General features: G+C 45.6%; 1 protein-coding gene across 1 annotated transcript in view; it reads right to left on the bottom strand.

Annotated features, from left to right (window-relative positions):
• LOC140726118 (dysferlin-like) overlaps window positions 1-22,506 on the bottom strand; it is a 388,334-nt gene that overhangs the window by 5,524 nt on the left and 360,304 nt on the right. Inside the window, 5 exon segments of the mRNA XM_073042070.1 lie at window positions 3,614-3,761; window positions 5,559-5,668; window positions 6,340-6,506; window positions 16,434-16,533; window positions 17,564-17,705. Coding sequence (XP_072898171.1) covers window positions 3,614-3,761; window positions 5,559-5,668; window positions 6,340-6,506; window positions 16,434-16,533; window positions 17,564-17,705 — 667 coding nt within the window.

Genomic DNA, 22,506 nt, shown 5'->3' with positions numbered 1-22,506 from the left:
TAGCTATATATATATCTACAGCTTCAGAAAATTGACCACAGAACTATTACAGTAGTGAAGTCGGCCATTCAGCCCATTGAGACTGTGCTGAACAATGGGGTCAACCCAACTGCAAACTCTCTTCCTTTTCAGATGCTTACTCTGCTCCCCTTTGGACACGTCAATCTGTCCAACAATCAAAGTGAGACATCAGCTGGTTGAGTGGTGTCACAACAACAACTTTGCACCCAACATCAATAGGACCAAAGAATTGAGTGTGGACTTCAGGAAGGGGAAGTTGAGGTAACACACACCAGTCCTCACTGAGGGATGAGCAGTGAAACGGGTGGAAATGGTGTGTAGTTTCAAGTTCCTGGGTGTCAACATCTCTGAGGATCTATCCAGGGCCCAATAGATAGGTGCAATCAAAAAGAAGGCATGACAGCAGCTATACTTTATTGGGAGTCTGAGGAGATTTACCAATGATTCTGGCTCATTTCTCAGATGTACCATGAAGAGACTTCTGATGGGTTGAATCATTGTCTAGTCTGGAGGCTCTACTGCACAGGATCAGAGTGTTCTTGATTTAGCCATTTTGGGCACTGGCCTCCCCAGTACTGAGTATATCTTGAAAAGGAGATGATGATAGTGGCATCTACCATGAAGGGGCCTCACTGCCCAGCACATGTCATCTTCTCATTATCATCAGGGAGGAGGTACAAGAAGGCACATCCTGGTAAAACAGTAGCATGTATCAAGTGACCTCTTCCTCAATGTCAACAAGACAAAGGAGATGGTTATCGACTTTAGGAAAACTCATGACATTCACACCCCTCTTTACATCAGCGGCACAGCAGTGGGAACTGTGAGCAGCTTCAGACTCCTCGCACAACCTCTCATCGTCCCGGATCACATTCAACACAATCAGGAAAGCCCACCGACACCACTGCTTTCTGACGAGACCAAGGAAAGCTGGACCTTGCACATCTGTACTCATATCATTCTACAGATGTGCAGTAGAGAGCATCGTGACATGCTGCATCACTGCCTGGTACGGAAACTGCAAAGTGGCAGGCAGGACGACTCTATAACGGGTAGTCAAAACTGTCCAATGCATCACTTGCACCAGCCTGCCTGCCATCAAGGACATAGATACAGAGCAGTGCTGGAATGTGCCAGTAACATCATAAAGGATCCAACCCACCCTCCTCAGAGACTGTTTGTCCCACTCCCATCAGTGAGGAGGCTACAGAGCCTCCACGCCAGGACCACCAGACTCAAAAACAGTTACTTTCCTCAAACAGTAAAGCAGGTCAACACCCTACCACTAAATCACCTCTCCACACCCTCCACCACCTTTATCATTTCCTGTCAGAGTCACCTTATGTACAGACACTCCTGTGCCTAGCATCACTTTATGGACACACAATCAATGTATCTAAGATACCTTATGTGTTTATATTTATTGTATATTTATTATTATTATTATTATTATTATTATTATTGTGTTGCATATCATATTGTGTTTTTTTTGCGCTGCATTGGATCCGGAGTAACAATTATTTCATTCTCCTTTACACTTGTGTACTGGAAATTACATTAAACCATCTTGATGTTGACAGCTCAACGTTTGGATGATGCCTGGATTGGAGAGTAGGCCTAATGAGGAATGGCTGAGTGAGTTGGAGAGGTGTAGAAGATCCTAAGTGTCATGGACATAGTGAACAGCCAGCCACTTGTCCAGGGCAGAATGACCATTAAGAGGAGCCATAATTGCAGTGCACTATTACAGCTTGGGGTGTTTCAGAGTTTGGAGTTCAATTCCTGTGATGTTCTGTAAGGAGTCTCTGATGTCTTTCCCTTGGAATGTGTGGGCTTTCTCTGGGTCCTCTGGTTTCCTCCCACAGTCCAAGGATGTACCGGGAAGGATAACTGGTCATTGTAAATTGTCCTGTGATTAGTTTAGGGTTTTCTTGCTGAAGATTTTCAGCCTGAAATTTCGACTGTGCTTTTTTCCATAGATGCTGCCTGGCCTGCTGACTTCCTCCAGCATTTTGTGTGTGTTGCTTGGATTTCCAACATCAGCAGATTTACTTTTGTTTGTTAGTTTAGGGTTAATTGGGCTTGTTGCTAGGTTGCTGGGGCAGTGTGGATCAAAGGGCTGGAAGGGCCTTCTCTGTGTTGTATCACTAAATAAAATAATTTTAAGGTGACTGACGGGGTGATGTTAAAGACGGGTTTTTGACACAGTGGGTGTGGAACACATTGCCAGGACTGGAAGGCTCTGTGGGAAGGAAGGGTTAGATTGATATTGGACTAGCAAAGATCATGGGCCCAAGGGCTTCTACTATCTTCTGTGTTCTCCCAACTTTTTGGCATCTACCATGTCGTGTCCACTGAAGAAGTCAGGTTTTGGGCGACACTGTGGCATAGTAGTTAGCATGTCACTTTACCAAACATCCTTTCCACATCTACTCTGTCTAGGCCTTTCAACATTCGAAAGGTTTCAATGAGATCCCCCCTCATCCTTCTGAATTCCAGTGAATACAGACCCAGAGCCATCAAATGTTTTTCGTTTGATAACCCTTTCATTGCTGGAATCATCCTTGTGAACCTCCTCTGGACGCTCTCCAATGCCAGCACATCTTTTCTAAGATGAGGGGCCCAAAACTGTTCACAATACTCAAGGTGAGGCCTCACCAGTGCCTTATAAAGCCTCAGCATCACATCCCTGCTCTTGTATTCTAGACGTCTTGAAATGACTGCTAACATGATATTTGCCTTCCTCACCACCAGCTCAACAATGCCAGCAATCACCGGCCAGGGTTCAGTTCCAGCCACTGCCTATAAGGAGCTTGTTCGTTCTCTCCATGACTTTGTGGGGTAGGGTTAGTGAGGTGGTGACGATATTTACACGCTACTCCCAGTGCACCCTCGGACTGTGTTGGTTGTTGACTTGTCACTGTATGTTCAGATGTACCTGTGGCAAAACTCAATCTTTGCTACTTCCCATTAATCTAAGCTCCACTTTGCTTTACACACCTGTGTATTCTCCTCTCAGCCTACCCTGTTCCAAAGAACACAACCTTAGCTTACATCTGACATCTGCAGTGTTCCTGTCTTGGTAACATACTTGTTAGTCTGCACTGATTCCTCTCTAAAGTGTCAAATCTTTCTTATAGCAAGGGTACAAGAACTGAACATGGTTGTCAAACCAGTGCACTACCAGAAAGCTGAGATTGTATTTATTTTAATTCATTCATTCATTCATAAATTTATTGAGATACCACATGAAGTAGGCCCTTCTGACCCTTCGAGCCACACTGCCCAGCAACCCCTGATTCAGTCTGAGACTAATCACGGGAAATTTACAATGACCAATTAACCTACCAACCGGTACGTCTTTGATTGTGGGAGGAAACCAGAGCACCCGGAGGAAACCCACATGGTCATGGGGAGAATGCACAAACTCCCGACAGACCGAGGTGGGTCGCCTAAACTGAAAAGCACCATGCTAACCATGTTACTTGCGGGATGTGGATGTTGTTAAGTGTGATGAAGCTAGCCCTCGTTCTTCTTTGTCCGGCTGGCCAAGAGAAGCGGGCAGAGCTGCCCGGGGTGACTCGTGACTTACCGGGAAGGAGTACAGGAAGATGATGATGAAGAGCACAAACACAAAGAGAATGAGCAGCCCGATGATGAGGCAGCGGAACCTCCTCCACACTATGTACCTCACCGTCTTGAAGGGCGAAGTGAACCAGAAGAAAGACGTGTCTGGCCGCCTGCAACAGAGAGACAGAAAGATGGTGAGGGCTCAGAAGGCTTCTCCTGGGGCAAGCAGCTGATGGAAAGTATGTAGAACGCATCGCCTCAGACAATTGCAATCCAGAAATGCAAACAGTCTTTTTCCCCAGGGTTGGAGAATCAAGAACCGGGGAGCAGAGGTTTAGGATTAGAGGGGAGAGATGTCATAGGGATCTGTGGCACAATATCATAAAAGATCCTACCCACCCTGCTCATGGACTGTTTGTCCCACTCCCATAAGGGCGGAGGCTACGTAGCATCACACCGGGACCACCAGACTCAAAAACAGTCACTTTCCCCAAGCACTGAGGCTGATCAACACCCCCACCCACTAACCTCCCCCTCCACACCCCCAACCACCACTACTTTATCATTTCCTGTCGGTCACCTTATGTACAGACTCTCCTGTGCCTAATATCACATTATGGATGTACAATCAAATTATATATACAAACTATCTTGTATACTTATATTTATTGTGTTTATTTTTATTATTGTATTTCTATTTTCTCCCAGCTCAAGCTAGTAAAACATGAGGTACCGGCATGGCCAAGCACTCTCAAATGCTCAGAAGTTTTAGACTATTGTTTAGTATTGTGAGTTTCTGAAGATTTACATAAATATTGCTGTGTAGGCCTAATTGTTTAAAGCTATTGTGTAGAGCCCAAGGGATGACACCATTTGTAGATATTACTATCGGGACAATGTATACCCTGTTCATGTTCCATAGTCCTTCAATTTCCTCTTTTAATTCAGTGTATTTCTGGTGTTTTTCATTTGATCTCTGTATGTTGTGTGTGTTTGGAATGGCTATATCCATTAAATAAGTTGATCTTGCTTGTTTATTCTGTACTATTATATCTAAATGGTTATTACGGATTGTCCTATCTGTAATAATGGATTAGTCATAATATAATTTTAGGACTCAGACTCTAAAACTGGCCTTTTCTTCTACCACTCTCAGGCTGGAGAAGTAACACCTCATATTTTGTCCAATTTGCCTCCAACCTGATGGCATAAACACTGATTTCTCCATCATCCAGGATTGTCCCCCCCCCCCCCCCCACTCTCCTGTGGTCCACTTTGCGCACCTATCAGATTCCTTGTTCTCAAGCCCCTTGGCTTTTCCACCTATCACCTCCCAGCTTCTTCATTCTCCCTCCTTCACCCACTTTGCTTCTAGTTTTTCCTCCCTCCCCTCTCCCCACCTTCTTATTCTGGCACCTTCCCCCTTCCCCTTCCTTTGCAGACTTGATAAACTGACTCAGCCCACAATGTTCCCCTTAAACATTCACTTTCCATGACCCTTAATCCATGACCTCTGGTTCTAGTCACGCCCAACCTGCTTGGATTTACCTTATCTGTACCCTCATAATTTTGTATACCTCTAGCAAATCTTCCCTCAATTTTCTACACACCAGGGAATGAAGTCCTAACCTATTCAACCTTTCTCTATAACTCAGATCCTCAAGTCTGGCAACACCCTTGTAAGTTCTCTGTACTCTTTCAACCTTATTGATAACTTTCCTGTAGGCAGGTGACCTGATCTGTACACAATACTCCAAATTCGGCCTCACCAACATCTCACGCAACTTCAACATAACATCCTACCTCCTGTACTCAATACGCTGATTTATATAGGCCAACCCTTTTTGATCCCATCTACCTGTGATGCCACTTTCAAGGAATTATGGATCCGAACTCCCAGATAGCTGTGTTCTACCGCACTCCTCAGTCAAAAACTAAACATAAACAGACCAAAGACAAAGTCTTACTTTGGTTCCTCTAGTTTGGGGTTCATGTTGGGCTCGTCACGACCCTGAGCGGCAGGCCGTTCCTCACCCTCTTTCTCGGTCACGATCTCCAGCGTCATTTCCACTTTACCCTGGACGAGGAAGCAAGTAAACCAAAGCGCTGAGTTAACACCAGGGAACTGAAAGCTGCAACAGAGGAGAAACTGCTTGCGAATTGACTGCACCTTTCATGTTCTCCAACACCCCGTACAGCCAAAATACTGAGGGAACCTCATCCCTATTGCAATGCGAGACCGTGCACAGCAAGATCCCATTCATGGGCCCTGCCCACCCCAGCAGTGACAGGCTGGGAAATATGGTGGCAGATTGTTGTTGTAACATTGAAATATATTCGAATGCAGGTTGTTGTTGTAACTGGCTATGTGAAGGCAGGTTATTGTTGTTACCATGCCTAGGCAAGGGCAGTTGTTGTTTAACACTGATCTATGTGAAGGTAAGTTGTTGTAAGTCTGGACATGTGAAGGCAGGTTGTAGTTGTTGTAGCCCCAGCTATGCACATAGAGGTTGTTGTGACCATGGCTAAGCGTAGGCAGGTTGATGTAACACTGAAGTATGCGAAGGTGCTTTGTTGGTCAATGCCCAAGTAAATTTATTATTAAAGTACATACATGTCACTATATACTACCTTGAGATTTATTTTCTTGTGGGCATTCAAAGGAAAATAAAGAAATACAATAGAAAAACTCAGCGACATGGGGGGTGGTTAGCTGTAACCCTAGGAAGGCTGCGAACCGATACTCACGGCGATGATCTTCTTGCCGTCTGCCTCGGCCACACAGGGCCACCAGCCCTTGACGGACTTCTGCTCGAAAAGCGAGACTTGTGCGCCGCTCTCCAGCGTCATCAGGCTGCACTTCTCCGCGGTCTTGGCCGGTTTGGGCATCCGGTTCAGATCCATCTCAATCGATCCTGCAAACACAAGAGATTTGGTCATGAGTGACCAACCAAAGCCCATTTGACACACCTCCATGGCTTCCCGCTGACTGACTCTGTCCGCACCTCGCAAATCCACCACCTCTCCCACCGAGGACAAGGGCAGCCAATTAGGTTAAAGTTCAAAGTAAATTCATTACTTTAAAGTTTAGATTTTAACTCTATTTTTTAAGATTAAAGTAAATTTAGATGAAAGATTGAGATGATAATTAGATTAAGAATAGCTTTATTTGTCACATGTATATTGAAATATAAAGTGAAACCCGTAGCTTTGTGTTAACAACAAACAGTCTGAGGATGGGCTCGGGAAGTCTGTAAGTATCACCATGCTTCTGGCTCCAACACAGCAGGTCCACAAATTACGAACCCTAATAGTATGCCTTTGGAACGTGGGAGGAAACTGGAGCCACAGGAAGAAGCACACATATTCATGGGGAGAACGGGCAATCTTCTGACAGTGGCAGGAACCGAAGCCGGGTTGCTATACGCTAGGTGCTACACTACCACGGCACCCCGCACAAGGACAGAGAAAGGCCAACTCTCCCGGACACACACCATCCTGATTTGGAAATACATTGTTGTTTCTTCATTGTCCAATAACACGTGCCTTGAATCCCGTTCCTCCAAGAGGACCACAGACCTGTGGTTCAGAGCTCGTGTGCCTCAATGACCCAGAGTGCTATATTGGCTGGAATCAGGGCTTTATGCTTTGGCTCTTAGTAGGGTCTCCCATACCAAACAGGTCAAAGAGTAGAGGCCAGACGAAGAGTGGTTCACCAGTCCCCCGGTTCAGATGTTCAACTCAACCCTGACTGGTCAAACAAACTGCTACAGAAACAGCAATGAAGAATCCTTCTACATCTGTGTGCGACGGTATTCCTGAGTCTCCACCCAGGACTTGCATGGCTGACAGTAGTGAAAACAGAGAGGAAGCCACTGACAGGATAGAGGGAGCCCTGAACACTGACAGAGATGGAGGACCATCATAGCTGCCCCAGTTGCCAGCTTCTTCCCTCGGTCCCCTCAATAGCTCCAGATCCCACCCAGCACAACTTAGCAGGGTGTACAGCAGGTAGATGTCTCACAGGTTCACTGAGTTCTGTCTGGAGCTGTCTCAGGACAACTGACTAGGCCAACTCATCTAGCAACCCAAACTTCGGCATGTTGAAGTGTCTGAGATAGAGGTGCTTCTAATAGAAAACCACAGAGGGCACAGCCTTAGAATAGAAGGACATCCTGTTATAGGATGGTGGTGAATCTGTGAGATTCACTGCCACAGACGGCCGTGGAGGCCAAGTCAGTGGAATGGTGGAGCAGACTCGATGGGCTGAAGGTGTAATTCTGTTCTTGTATCTTACGGTCATGTCCGAGGGAGAACATGAAAGTTCCACAGAGACAGCTCCAGACGGAACCCGGTGAACCTGTACTATCTGCTGTGCACCATGCAGATTTGCGCTGTACTCCCAAGGGAGGGTGGTGTTCCAGTTAGGAAAGTCTGAACAGCTCTTGCTCTTTACCCACGGTATTGCACAACCTTCGAGTGAACTCTGTGCTACGGCTGGGCAGGTTACCGATGGGAGCGAACGAAACACCATGTCTGTGGGCTGAAATCCAAGTCTGCTGGAGCCCTTCCCGAGGGTGAAAACAGTAAATACAGTTTGTAGTGAGAGTGGATGGCAGGGAGGATCGGGGCTTGTTTCACTGTTGTCGTTTTGTTGCTTGTTGTATTCTGTGCTCTTCTGCTGAGCATTGTGGGTATGATATGTTGGCACCGGAATGTATGGCGACCCTTGTGGGGTGCTCACAGCACATCTGTGGGTTGTGCTGGTTGTTAAAAGCAAAGGACACATTTCACTGTATGTTTCAATGTACAAGTCAAATATGAACTTGAGTAGTGAATTAGGGATCTTGGTGTATCTGATGTTGTGTGCCTGTGATGGTTCCTTAAGGTTCTTATAGCTGGGGGGTAGCAGTGGGGATACGCTCCCACTACCTATTAAATGTGCTCAATGGCGTGTGTCTCAAATCCAGATCCTGTCCTTCACGTGTGGCTTAGCCACTAGGCTCGGCACATCTGTTTCTACTGAGAGGAGAAGGGGCAAAGGCGGGTTACTGGCACCTTTGAACCAGTCGCTTCAGGCAGATGGGGCTTGATAGCTCACCTGGGTGAAGGAAAACTCTGATCTCAAACCTCCGCCGTCTTGTCATTAAACCTGCTCACGGGGAAGGCTTCGGGAGTAAACCACGAGGGAAAAATCCAAAGCTGGAGTCCCTAAGGCAGTTCTATGTTGAGTTCAATGCTGACTGGCAAACCTTGTGTCACTGTTGGTGTCAAACTGTGTTGGCCTCTGCTGTTCCATTGGATTTATCAGTTACATGGAGAAGGGGAGATTGCTACACGGGCATCAGCTCTGCATATCGTACTGCCCTGGCTAGCATATCTAGCATATCTAGAGCTAGGATGGGACATCCCCGGTCGACCCTGACCATGTACCTGTGATGCTGTTGCAAGTAAGATTTTCATTACACCTGTTCATACAGCAAGATAGTTACAGCCAAGGTACAGTCAACAGGATAAGTTGTAATGTAAAAGGTAGACAATATTGCAAAGGGTGAGTACAGTACTGAAGATTTGAATTTGAATACATATTTGAATTTGCACAGTATACATAATAAGGTCGATGTACTTGGAGCACTGCATGATTCCCCCTTTTGGGATCCAGAATCAGCCTGATTTTCCCAATCTCCCTGCATATTGAAGTCCCCCATGATTGGCATGCATTGGGTTGTAGGCATCAGTGAATCATGGCTGAAAGAATGTTATAGCTGGGAGCTTAATGTCCAAGGTTACACACTCTATCGAAAGGACAGTCTGGAATGCAGAGGAGGTGACATTGCTCTGTTGGTAATAAAATCAAATCAAATCATTGAAAAGAGGTGACAGTGTTGCCTCACTGTGGATAGAACTATCCATGCAAGGATAAAAATACCCTGATGTGGGGTTATATACAAACCTCCAAACAGTAGTGAAATTTGGTCTATAAATTACAACGGGAGATGGAAAACACATGTCAAAAAGGCAACGTTACAATAGTCATGGGGGACTTCAATATGCAGGGAGATTGGGAAAATCAGGTTGATGCTGGATCCCAAAAGGGGGTATTTCTAGAGTGGTTATGAGATGGCTTTTTAGAGCAGTTTGTGGTTGACTAGTTGTGTTCCACAGGGGTCTGTGTTGGGACCGATTCTTTTTACTTTATATGTCAATGATTTGGATGATGGAATTGATGGCTTTGTTGCAAAGTTTGCTAACGATATGAAGATAGGTGGAGAGGCAGGTAGTTTTAAGGAAGTAGGCTACAGTAGGACCGACAGATTAGGAGAATGGGCAAAGAGGTGCCAGATGGAATACAGTGACGGGAAGTGTATGGTCATGCGCTTTGGTAGAACAAATAAAAGGGTTGACTATTTTCTAAATGGAGAGAAAATACAAAAAATCTGAGGCACACAGGGACTGTGGAGGATTCCCTAAAGGTTAACTTGCAGGCTGTTTCTGAGATGAGGAATGTAAATGCAACGTTGGCATCCCATAGTGATGAAATGTTTTGAACGGCTTGTCAAGCCTCATATCACAGCCAGCCTCCCCTCATCGCTGGATCCTCTACAGTTTGCTTATCATCCCAACCGCTCTACGGAGGATGCAATATCCACCACACTGCACACAGTTCTCTCTCACTTGGACAACAAAGACACTTATGCCAGAATCCTGTACATTGATTTCAGTTCAGCGTTCAATACCATCATCCCGCAGAGACAAGTGGAGAAACTGTCGCTGCTTGTCCTTAACACTGCCATGTGTCACTGTATTCTGGATTTCTTGACAGAGAGACCACAGTCAGTCTGTGTTGGCAGGAACATCTCTGACTCCATCACACTGAGCACTGGATCCCCACAAGGCTGTGTGCTCAGCCCATTGCTGTTTACACTGCTAACACATGACCGTGCAGCCAGATTCAAGGAGAACCTGATCATTAAATTTGCTGATGATACCACAGTGGTGGGGCTCATCAGCAAAAATGATGAAACAATGTACAGGGAGGAGGTCAAACACCTAGAGAGCTGGTGCAGTGACAACAACTTGATGCTTAATGTCACCAAAACCAAGGAGATGATCGTCGATTTCAGACGGTCTCAGCCTGAGCACACACCCCTCAGCATCAGCGGCTCCACAGTGGAGAGAGTGGAAAACATCAAGTTCCTTGGGGTGCAGATCTCAGACAATCTCACCTGGTCCAGGAACACCACTGGGATTGTGAAATGGGCCCAGCAGAGATTGCACTTTCTGAGGAAACTTAAACAAGCATCACTCCCCACTAACATCTTAACTACATTCTACAGAGGCGTGGTTGAGAGTGTGCTGACCTTTTGCATCACAACCTGGTACTCCAGCTGCAGTGCTGCTGACAAAAAAGCCTTGCAGAGGGTGGTTAGGGGAGCAGAGAAGGTTATTGGGGTCTCCCTACCTTCTGTCCAAGACCTCTTTCAGACTTGATGCCTCCAGAAGACACGGTACATCATTAAAGACCCCTCACACCCTCTCCATGAACTGTTTGTTCTTCTTCCATCAGGCAAATGTTACAGGAGCATCAAAACTAAAACCACAAGGCTACTAAACAGCTTCCTCCCACAGGCAGTCAGACTGCTAAATAGCTGCTCTACCTGACTCTGCTTTGGACATTTTTAACTTGCACTGGACACTTATAACTTGATTTTAACTAACATGTGGCTGTTGTGTTTTACTATTTATTGTTGTGTTTACTATTTATTGTTGCGTTTACTATTTATTGTTGTGTTTACTATTTATTGTTGCATTTGTTATGTTATAATAAGTTTTATGTTATGTTATAACTTATGTTAAGTTATGATTGCACTTGCCCCTGGGAAACGCTGTCTCATTCTGCCCTGCAGAGCTGATGTACAGTTGGAATGACAATAAAGTTTTTGAATCTTGATCTTGAATCTTCACATTCACCACTGCTCTAGCAGACAATGTGAAGGAGAATCCTAAGGGCTTTTAAGAGCAAAAGGATAGCAAGGGACAAAATTGGTCTTCTGGAAGATCAGAGAGGCCACCTATGCATGGATATGAAAGGGGTTGTGGAGATCTTAAATGGATTTTTGCTTCTGTATTTATTCAGGAGATGGATACAGAGTCTTTAGAGATGAGGCAATGCAGCAGTGAGGTCGTGGACCCTATACAGATTACAGAGGAGGAGGTGTTTGCTGTCTTGAGGCAAATCAGGATGGATAAATCCCCAGGGCCTGACAATGTGTTCCCTTGAACCCTGTGGGATGCTAGTGCTAAAACTGTAGGAGTCCCAGCAGAGATATTCAAAACATCCTTAGCCATGGGTGAACTGCCAGAGGATTGCAGGATGGCTAATATTGTTCCGTTGTTTAAGAAAGGCTCTAAGAATAAGCTGGGAAATTATAGGCCAGTGAGCCTGACAACAGTAGTGGGAAAATTATTGGAAGGTATTCTAGGGACTGGATATATAAGTATTTGGATAGCCAGGGACAGATTAGGGATGGTCAACATGAATTTCTGTGTGATAACTCATGACTAACCAGTCTTATAGAGTTTTTGGAAGAAGTTACCAGGAAGTGGATGACACAAGGCATTGGATGTTGTCTACATGGACTTCAGCAAGGGGACTTGAGAAGGTCCCACATGGGAGGCTGGTCAAGAAGGTTCATTTGCTTGGCATTCAAGATGAGGTAGCAAATTGGATTAGACATCGGCTTTGCAGAAGAAGCCACAGAATGGTTCTAGGTGGTTGCCTCTCTGACTGGAGGCCTGTGACTAGTGGAGTGTCCCAGGCATCGGAGCTGCATCTGCTGTTGTTTGTTATCTACTGTATATCACTGATCTGGATTGTGAAATGGATCAGCAAACTTGTGGATGACACTAAGATTTGGGGTGTAGTGAACAGCAAGGAAGTCAATCAAAGCTTGCAGTGGGATCTGGACCAGCTGGAAAAATAAGCTGAAAAATGGCAGCTGGAATTTAATACAGACAAATAAGAAGTGTTACACTTTCAGAGGACCAACCAGGGTAGGTCTTACACAATGAGCAGAAGAGCACTTAGGCAAACAGTAGCACAGAGGGATCTGGGAATACAAGCCCATAATTCCTTGAAATTGGTGTCACAGGTAACTAGAAATAAACTAGAATTGCTGGGGGGTGGGAATCAAAGTGAGGAGATGGAGGAAGAGGCGGTTAGCTCACTAATAGAGAAAGCTTGTAGGTAGTGTGAGAGGAAGGATAGGCAGGTGATAGAGAAGGGATGCGCTCAGACTGATGGTTTGAGATGTGTCTATTTTATTGCAAGAAGCAGCATGAACAAAGTGGATGTGCTTAGAGTGTGGATCAGTACTTGGAGCTATGACGTTGTGGCCATTACAGAGACTTGGATGGCTCAGGGACAGGAATGGCTACTTCAAGTGCCAGGCTTTAGATGTTTCAGAAAGGACACGGAGGTTTTGGCAAGAGAGGTAGGGGTGTGGCACTACTGATCAGAGATAGTGTCACGGCTGCAAAAAAGGAGGAAGTCATGGAGGGATTGTCTACAGAGTCTCTGTGGGTGGACATCAGAAACAGGAAGGGGTAAATAACTCTACTGGTTTTTTTAATATAGACCACCTAATAGTAACAGGGACATTGAGGAGCAGATAGGGAGACAGGTTCTGGAACGGTGCAGTAATAACAGGGTTGTCGTGATGGGGGATTTTAATTTCCCCAATATTGATTGGCCTCTCCCTAGATCAAAGGGTTTAGATGGGGTGGAGTTTGTTAGGTGTGTTATGGAAGGTTTCCTGACACAGTATGTAGATAAGCCTAGAAGAGGAGAGGCTGTACTTGATCTGGTATTGGGAAATGAACCTGGTCAGGTGTCAGGTCTCTCAGTGGGAGAGCATTTTGGAGATAGTGATCATAATTCTATCTCCTTTACTATAACATTGGAGAGGGATAGGAACAGACAAGTTAGGAAAGCGTTTAATTGGAGTAAGGGGAAATATGAAGCTATCAGGCAGGAATTTGGAAGTATAAATTGGGAACAGATGTTCTCAGGGAACTGTACGGCAGAAATGTGGCAAATGCTCGGGGGATATTTGCATGGAGTTCTGCATAGGTACGTTCCAATGAGACAATAGAAAATTATAAGGATAGCAGGAAGGAGCTTAAGAATGAAATTAGGAGAGCCAGAACGGGCCATGAGAAGGCCTTGGTGAGCAGGATTAAGGAAAACCCGAAGGCATTCTACAAGTATGAAGAGCAAGAGGATAAGCTGTGACAGAATAGGACCAGTCAAGTGTGACAGTGGAAAAGTGTGTATGCAACTGGAGGAGGTAGTGGAGGTACTTAATGAATATTTTGCTTCAGTATCCACTATGGAAAAGGACCTTGGCGATTGTAGGGATGACTTACTGTAGACTGAAAAGCTTGAGCATATAGACATTAAGAAAGGGGATGTGCTGGAGCTTTTGGAAAGTATCAAGTTGGATAGGACACTAGGCAATTGTGGGAGAGAGGGAAGAGATTGCTGAGCCTCTGGCAATGATCTTTGCATCATCAATGGGGATGGGAGAGGTTCCGGAGGATTGGAGGGTTGCAGATGTTGTTCCCTTGTTCAGGAAAGGGGGTAGAGATAGCCCAGGAAATTACAGACCAGTGAGTCTTACTTCAGTAGTTGGTAAGTTGATGTAGAAGATACTGAGAGGCAGGATTTATAAACATTTGGAGAGGCATAATATAATTAGGAATGGTCAACATGGCTTTGTCAAAGGCAGGTCATGCCTTACGAGCCTGTTTGAATTTTTTGAGGATGGACTAAACACATTGACGAAGGTAGAGCAGGAGATGTAGTGTATATGGATTTCAGCAAGGCATTTGATAAGGTACCCCATGCAAGGCTTATTGAGAAAGTAAGGAGGCATGGGATCCAAGGGAACATTGCTCTGTGGATCCAGAACTGGCTTGCCCACAGAAGGCAAAGAGAGGTTGTAGATGGGTCATATTCTGCATGGAGGTTGGTGACCAGTGCTGTGCCTCAGGGATCTGTTCTGGGACTCCTTCTGTTCGTGATTTTTATAAATGACCTGGATGAGGAAGTTGAGGGATGGGTTAGTAAATTTGCTGATGACACTAAGGTTGGGGGTGTTGTGGGTATTGTGGAGGGCTGTCAGAGTTTACAGCGGGACATCAATAAGATGCAAAACTGGGCTGAGAAGTGGCAGATGGAGTTCAACCCAGATAAGTGTGAGGTGGATCATTTTGGTAGGTCAAATATGATGGAAGAATATACGTTTGTAGTATTAATGGTAAGACTCTTGGCAGTGTGAAGGATCAGAGAGGTCTTGGGGTCCGAGTCCATAGGACACTCAAAGCTGCTGCGCAGGTTGACTCTGTGGTTAAGAAGGCGTATGGTGTATTGAGCTTCATCAACCCTGGGATTGAATTCAAGAGCCAAGAGGTAATGTTACAGCTATATAGGACCCTGGTCAGACGCCACTTGGAATACTGTGCTCATTTCTGGTCACCTCACTACAGGAAGGATGTGGAAACTATAGAAAGGGCACAAAGGAGATTTACAAGGATGTTGCCTGGATTGACAAGCATGCCTTATGAGAATAGGTTGAGTGAACTTGGCCATTTCTCCTTGGAGCAACATAGGATGAGAGGTGACCTGATAGAGGTGTATAAGATGATGAGAGGCATTGATTGTGTGGATAGTTAGAGGCTTTTTCCCAGAGTTGAAATGGCTAGCACAAGAGGGCACAGTTTTAAGGTGCTTGGAAGAAGGTACAGAGGAGATGTCAGGGGTAAGTTTTTTACGCAGAGAGTGTTGAGTGCGTGGAATGGGCTGCTGGCAACGGTGGTGGAGGCGGATATGATAGGGTCTTTTAAGAGGCTCTTGGATAGGTACATGGAACTTAGAAAAGTAGAGGGCTATAGGTAACCCTAGTAATTTCTAAAGTAAGTACATGTTCGGCATAGCATTGTGGGCCGAAGGGCCTGTATTGTGCTGTAGGTTTTCTATGTTTCTATGTAGATAGATATGGTCATAAAGAAAGCTTTTGGTACATTTGCCTTCTTAAATCAAAGTACTGAGTACAGGACATTGGTGAGGCATAATTTGGAGTATTGTGTGCAGTTTTGGTCACCTACCTACGGGAAAGATGTAAGTAAAATGGAAAGCGTACACAGAAAATTTACAAGGAGATTGAGAGAACTCGATGACCTGTGTTAAAGGGAAAGGCTGAATAGGTTAGGACCTTATTCCCTGGAGTCAAGGAGAAAGAGTGGAGATTTGATAGAGGTATACAAAATTATGAGGGTATAAATTGGGTAAATGCAAGCAGGTGTTTTCCACTGAGGTTGGGTGAGACTAAAAATAGAAATCTGGGTTAAAGGTGGAAGTTGAAATGTTTAAGGGGAACCTGAGGGAGAACTTCTTCACTTAGAGAGTGGTGAGAGTGTGAAATGGGCTGCCAGTGCAAATGGTCGACGTGGGTCGATTTCAGCACAAGAGAAATTTGGATAGGTGCATGGAGGGGAAGGTCTTGAAGGCTATAGTCCGGGTATAGGTCGAAGGGACTAGATAGACTAATGGTTCAACATGGACTAGAAGGGCCAAAGGGTCTGTTTCTGTGCTGTAGTGTTCTATGACTCTATGATTGTGGAGCAAAACATTAGGGAAGGTTATGGGAAGAAGGCAGAAGAATGAGATTGAGAGCGATAATGTATCAGCCATGATTGAATTGTGGAGCAGATTCAATGGGCTGAATGGCTCCTATGTCTTGAGGCTTTATGGACTTTTGAGAGATGTTGGAAAGACTCACCCAGATAATCATCAAAAGAGAATTTATCATTGTCCCAAATCTGAATCATAAGCTGTGGAGAGATTTTGACTTCGGTCTTATCGAGACTCCAGAAATGTTCCTGTCGGCAAACAACAAGCAATTGGGATGTCATTACAATGCAGGAAAGCATGAAGATACGGCAACATTGAAATATAAGGGAACAAATTAAGCCTAGGTCTGTGCTGTCATCACTGAGTTATAGGGCTTGGACTGTTCAATCACACACTCCTAGGGTCAGGCATTGGATGAAGCTCCCTCTACACTGTCCCATCACACACTCCCAGGGTCAGACACAGAGTGAATCTCCCTCCACACTGTCCCATCACACACTCCCAGGGTCAGACACAGAGTGAAGCTCCCTCCACACTGTCCCATCACACACCTCCGGGGTCAGACACAGAGTGAAGCTCCCTCCACACTGTCCCATCACACACTCCCGGGGTCAGACACAGAGTGAAACTCCCTCTACACTGTCCCATCACACACTCCCGGGGTCAGATACAGAGTGAATCTCCCTCTACACCGTCCCATCACACACTCCCGGGGTCAGACACAGAGTGAAGCTCCCTCTACACTGTCCCATCACACACTCCCGGGGTCAGACACAGAGTGAAGCTCCCTCTACACTGTCCCATCACACACTCCCGGGGTCAGACACAGAGTGAAGATCCCTCCACACTGTCCCATCACACACTCCCGGGGTCAGACACAAAGTGAAGCTCCCTCCACACTGTCCCATCACACACTCCCAGGGTCAGACACAAAGTGAAACTCACTCCACACTGTCCCATCACACACTCCCAGGGTCAGACACAGAGTGAAGCTCCCTCTACACTGTCCCATCACACACTCCCAGGGTCAAACACAGAGTGAATCTCCCTCCACACTTTCCCATCACACACTCCAGTGTTTGGTTTGAGATGGAATGAGGTGTTTGTAGTGGACAGGGTGCTGAAATACACTGCTCCTTCTCTCGCTCTCTCTCCCCTCTCCCTTTCTCTCTCTCTCTCTCTCTCTCTCTCTCTCTCTCTCTCTCTCTCTCTCTCTGTGACAGTGGGTCTACTCAAGCACTTCTCCCACCCCATCCACATCCGTCTGCCCTCACTCACCTTTTTGGCAATGGAACAGGCTTGCTCAGTGGGCAGGTAATCGAACGGGAAGACAAATCTCCAGTTGAAGTTCCCTTCTCCTCCCATCGACCGGTAGTGAACATCCGTCTTCTGTTTGTTACCCTCATAGCCCAGAAGCCACCTGGAGTCAGAGGGAGAACCGATCGAGGCTTTATTTGTTATATGTACATCAAAACATTCAGTGAAATATGGTCGGTGTCACTGACCATCACAGTCTGAGGATGTGCTGGGGGAAGCCCACAGGTGTCGCCTCATTTCTGGTGCCAACGTCGCACGCCAACAATTCACTAACCCTAACCTGTACATCTTTGGAATCTGAGAGGGAACTGGAGACCAGGAGGATGCCCAAGTGGTTACGGTGAGAAAACACAAACTCCATTACCGACTGCAGCAGGAATTGAATCCCATAATACCATAAGATATAGGAGCAGATTTAGGCCATTTAGCCCATCAGCTCTGCTGTGCCATTTCAACATGGCTGATCCAATTTTCCTCAGCCCCAGTCTTCTGCCTTCTCCCCATATCCCTTCATGCCCTGATCAATCAAACCTCTGCCTTAAGTATACATAAAGTCTTGGCCTCCACAGCTGCCTGTTGTAAAGAATTCCACAGATTCACCACTCTCTGGCTAAAGAAATTCCTCGTCACCTCCATTCTAAAAGGATGCCCCTCTATTCTGAGGCCATGTCCTCTAGACTTAGACTTTCCCACCAGAGGAAACATCCTCTCCACATCCACTTTATTAAAGCCTTTCACCACTCGATAGGTTTCAATCAGGTCACCCCTCATTCTTCTACATTCTAGTGAATCCAGGCCCAGAGCTATCAAACTCTCTTCATATGACAAGCCATTCAATCCAGGAATCATTTTTGTGAAAGTCCTTTGAAATCTCTTTAGTGTCAGCACATTCTTTCTTGTTTTTGCCCAGACCTGCTCACAGTACTCCAAGTGAAGCCTCACCAGTGCTTTATAAAGTTTCGATATTACATCCTTGGTTTATATTCTACTCCTCTTGAAATGAATGCTAACCTTGCATTTGCCTTCCTCACCACCGACTCAATCTGCAAATTTGCCACGTTACCATTCATTTCAAGAGGTCTGGAATACTGTGGTGAACTACATATACCTGTCTGGACACGCCCCCCCCCCCCCCCCCCCCCGCTGACTGCTCCTGTGGCTCCTCCCACTGACCCCTGTATAAAGGTGATTGAGGCCTGAGCCCTGCCCTCAGTCTCCAGGATGTAGCATGGTGGTCAACTACTGCTTGTTCTTTCTTCCAGTCAATAAAAGCCGATATCTCGCCTCACGTCTCAAGAGAGTTATTGATGGTGCATCAAATACAAGAGTAAGGATGTGATGCTGAGGCTTTATAAGGCACTGGTGAGGTCTCACTTTGAGTATTGTGAACAGTTTTGGGCCCCTCATCTTAGAAAAGATGTGCTGGCATTGTGGAGAGTTCAGAGGAGCTTCACAAAGATAATTCCAGGAATGAAAGGGTTATCATACGAGGAATGTTTGATGGCTCTGGGTCTGTACTCACTGGAATTGAGTACAGACCCTGAGTAGGATGAGGGGGGATCTCACTGAAACCTTTCGAATGTTCCCAATCCAGAGTAGCTGAACACATAGTGAGCTCAACCATGAGCAGCTCTAAAACGCCATCTTGTAGCATTCTTGAAATTCCCTCTCCTGTAATCCAGCACCAACCTGATATTCCTGATCTACCTGCATATTGAAGTCCCCCATGACTACTGTAACACGACGGTTTTGGCATGCATTTTCCGTCTCCCATTGTAATTTATAGGCCACATTCTTACTATTGTTTGAGGGTCCGTATAAAACTCCCATCAGAGTCTTTTTACCCTTGCAATTTCCTGGCTCTATCTTCTGACCCTATGTCTAATGATTTGATTTAATTCATCTAATATTCTAATGATTTGATTTCATTTTTACCAACATAACAATGCCACCCCTTCTGTCTTCCTGTCTATCCTTTTGAAACAATATGCATCCTTGGACATTAAGCTTCCAGCTACAATTTTCTTTCAGCCATGATTCAGTGATGCCTATAACATCATACCTGCCAATCTGCAACTGTGCTGCAAGTTAATCTACTTTATTCTGTATGCTGCGCGCATTCAGATACAACACCTTCAGTCCTGTATTCACCCTTTTTGATTTTGTCTCACCATGCTCAACCCTTTGATTCCTGACTTTGTCAGAGGTCTTACCAACATCTGCCTCCACAACCTCTCCACTAACTGTTCTGGCACTCTGGTTCTCATCCCCTGCAACTCTAGTTTAAACCCCACCGTGCAGCATTAACAAACCTTCCCGTCTGGATATTAGTCCACCTCCAGTTCAGGTGCAAAATGCCCCTTCTGTACAGGTCCCACCTACCCTGGAAGATAGCCCAATGATTCAAAAATCTTAAGCCCTCCCTCCTACACCAACTCATTGGCCACATATTAAACTGTATAACCATCCTAGTTCTAGCCTAACTAGCACGTGGCAAGGGCAGCAAACCTGAGATTGCAACCCTGGAGATCTTGCCCTTTAACTTAGCACCTACCTCCCTGAACTCCCTGTGCAGAACCTCATCACTCATCCTACCCATGTCATTGGTACCTACATGGACCATGACTTCTGGCTGTTCAACCTCCCATTTAAGAATGCTGAGGGCTCTATCCAAGATATCCCGGACCCTGGCACCCAGGAGGCAACATAACATCCAGGAATCTCGTTCTCACCCACAGAATCTTCTGCCTGTTCCTTCTGCCTCTGCTTGGCACTGAGTAAGCACCGCCGGACGGCTGTTATAACGCGCAGTCGGTGTGAACGGCGTGAGAGTTAAATTGTAAAGTGAGCTTTTTTGACTAGATCCCCTAAATTGATTTGATTGAGTCAATCTTTAAAAATATTAATGTGAGAAATACTGCGCAGGTCTGGTGGCAGAAGATTCCACTCTCTTGTTGATCTTGGGTACAGGGAGTACAGGTAGCAAATCTTGAAGGTTAGAGAGTATGTTGGTGACACTGGATTTCCTGCAGTAATCGTTTAGCACAAAGCAAGCAGCACAGCATTGGAATTTTGCGATGGCAACTAAAGAACGCACTGTCACCAGAGCTTGCCTCTTCTTCCCCGTTCCCTTCTGAGTCATAGAGACAGAATCAGTGCCAGAGACCTGACCACTGTGACTTTCCTCTGTTAGGCCATTCCAACCATCCCCCACCCCCTGATAGTATCCAAAGTGATATACCTGTTGTTCAGGGGAATTGCCACAGGGGTACTCTGCACTGGCTCCTTAACCCCTTTCAACTTCCTGACTGTCACCCAGTTTCCTGTGACCTGTACCTTGGGTATAACTAGCCCTCTATGCGTCCTGTCTATCACCCCCTCAGCCTCCCAAATAAGACCATAAGACCATACGACATAGAAGCAGAATTAGGCCATCTGGCCCATCGAGTCTGCTCTGCCACTCAATCATGGCTGATCCTTTTCTTTCCCCTCCTCAACCACAGATCCAGCCTTCCCCTGTAACTTCTGATGCCATGTCCAATCAAGATCCTATCAATCTCTGCCTTAAATACACCCAACAACCTGGCCTCCACAGCTGCATGTGACAAAAATTCCACAAATTCACCAGCCTTTGGCTAAAGAAATTTCTCCGCATCTCTGTTTTGAAAGGGCGCCCCTCTATCCTGAAGCTGTGCCCTCTTGTCCTAGACTCCCCCACCATGGGAAATATCTTTTCCACATCTACTCTGTCTAGGCATTTCAACATTCGAAAGGTTTTAATGAGATCTCCCCTCATCCTTCTAAATTCCAGTGAGTACAGACGCAGAGCCATCAAACGTTCCTCGTATGATAACCCTTTCATTCCTGGAATCATCCTTGTGAACCTCCTCTGGACCCTCTCCAATGCCAGCACATCTTTTCTAAGATGAGGGAACCAAAACTGTTCACAATACTCAAAGTGAGGCCTCACCAGTACCTTATAAAGCCTCAGCATCACATCCCTACTCTTGTATTCTAGACCTCTTGAAATGAATGCTGTTAACATGGCATTTGCCTTCCTCACCACCGACTCGACCTGCAAGTTAACCTTTAGGGGGTTCTGAACAAAGACTCCCAAGTCTCTTTGCATCTCAGATTTTTGGATTTTCTCCCCATTTAGAAAACAGTCCACACATTTATCTCTAATACCAAAGTGCATGACCATGCATTTTCCAATATTGTATTTCATTTGCCACTTTCTTGCCCATTCTCCTAATCTGTCTAAGTCCTTCTGCATCCTACCTGTTTCCTCAACACTACCTGCCCCTCCACCAATCTTCGTATCATCTGAAAACTTGGCAACAAAGCTATCTATTCCATCAACTAAATCATTAATTTACAGCATAAAAAGAAGTGGTCACAACATCGATCCTTGCGGAACACCACTAGTTACTGGCAGCCAACCAGAAAAGGATCCTTTTATCCCTACTCACAGCCTCCTACAAATCAGCCAATGCTCTAACCATGCTAGTAGCTTTCCTGTAATACCATGGGCTCTTAACTTGGTAAGCAACCTCATGTGTGGCATCATGTTAAAGGCCTTCTGAAAGTCCAAATATACAACATCCACTTCATCCCCTTTATCTATCCTACTTGTAATCTCCTCAAAGAATTCCAACAGGTTCATCAGACAGGACTTTCCCTGAATGAAACCATGCTGACTTTGTCCTAATTTGTCCTGTGTCACCAAGTATTCCATCACTTCATCTTTAACAATTGATTCTAACGTCTTCCCAACCACTGAGGTCAGGCGAACTGGTCTATAATTTCCTTTCTGCTGCCTTCCTCCTTTCTGAAAGAGTGGAGTGAAATTTGCAATATTCCAGTCCTCTGGAACCATGCCACAGTCCAATGATTTTTGAAAG

This window comes from Hemitrygon akajei, chromosome 4, assembly GCF_048418815.1.
Source record: "Hemitrygon akajei chromosome 4, sHemAka1.3, whole genome shotgun sequence".
NCBI lineage: Eukaryota > Metazoa > Chordata > Chondrichthyes > Myliobatiformes > Dasyatidae > Hemitrygon > Hemitrygon akajei.
The sequence above is the reverse complement of the archived record's forward strand: the minus strand, read 5'-3'. Positions and strand labels throughout refer to the sequence as shown.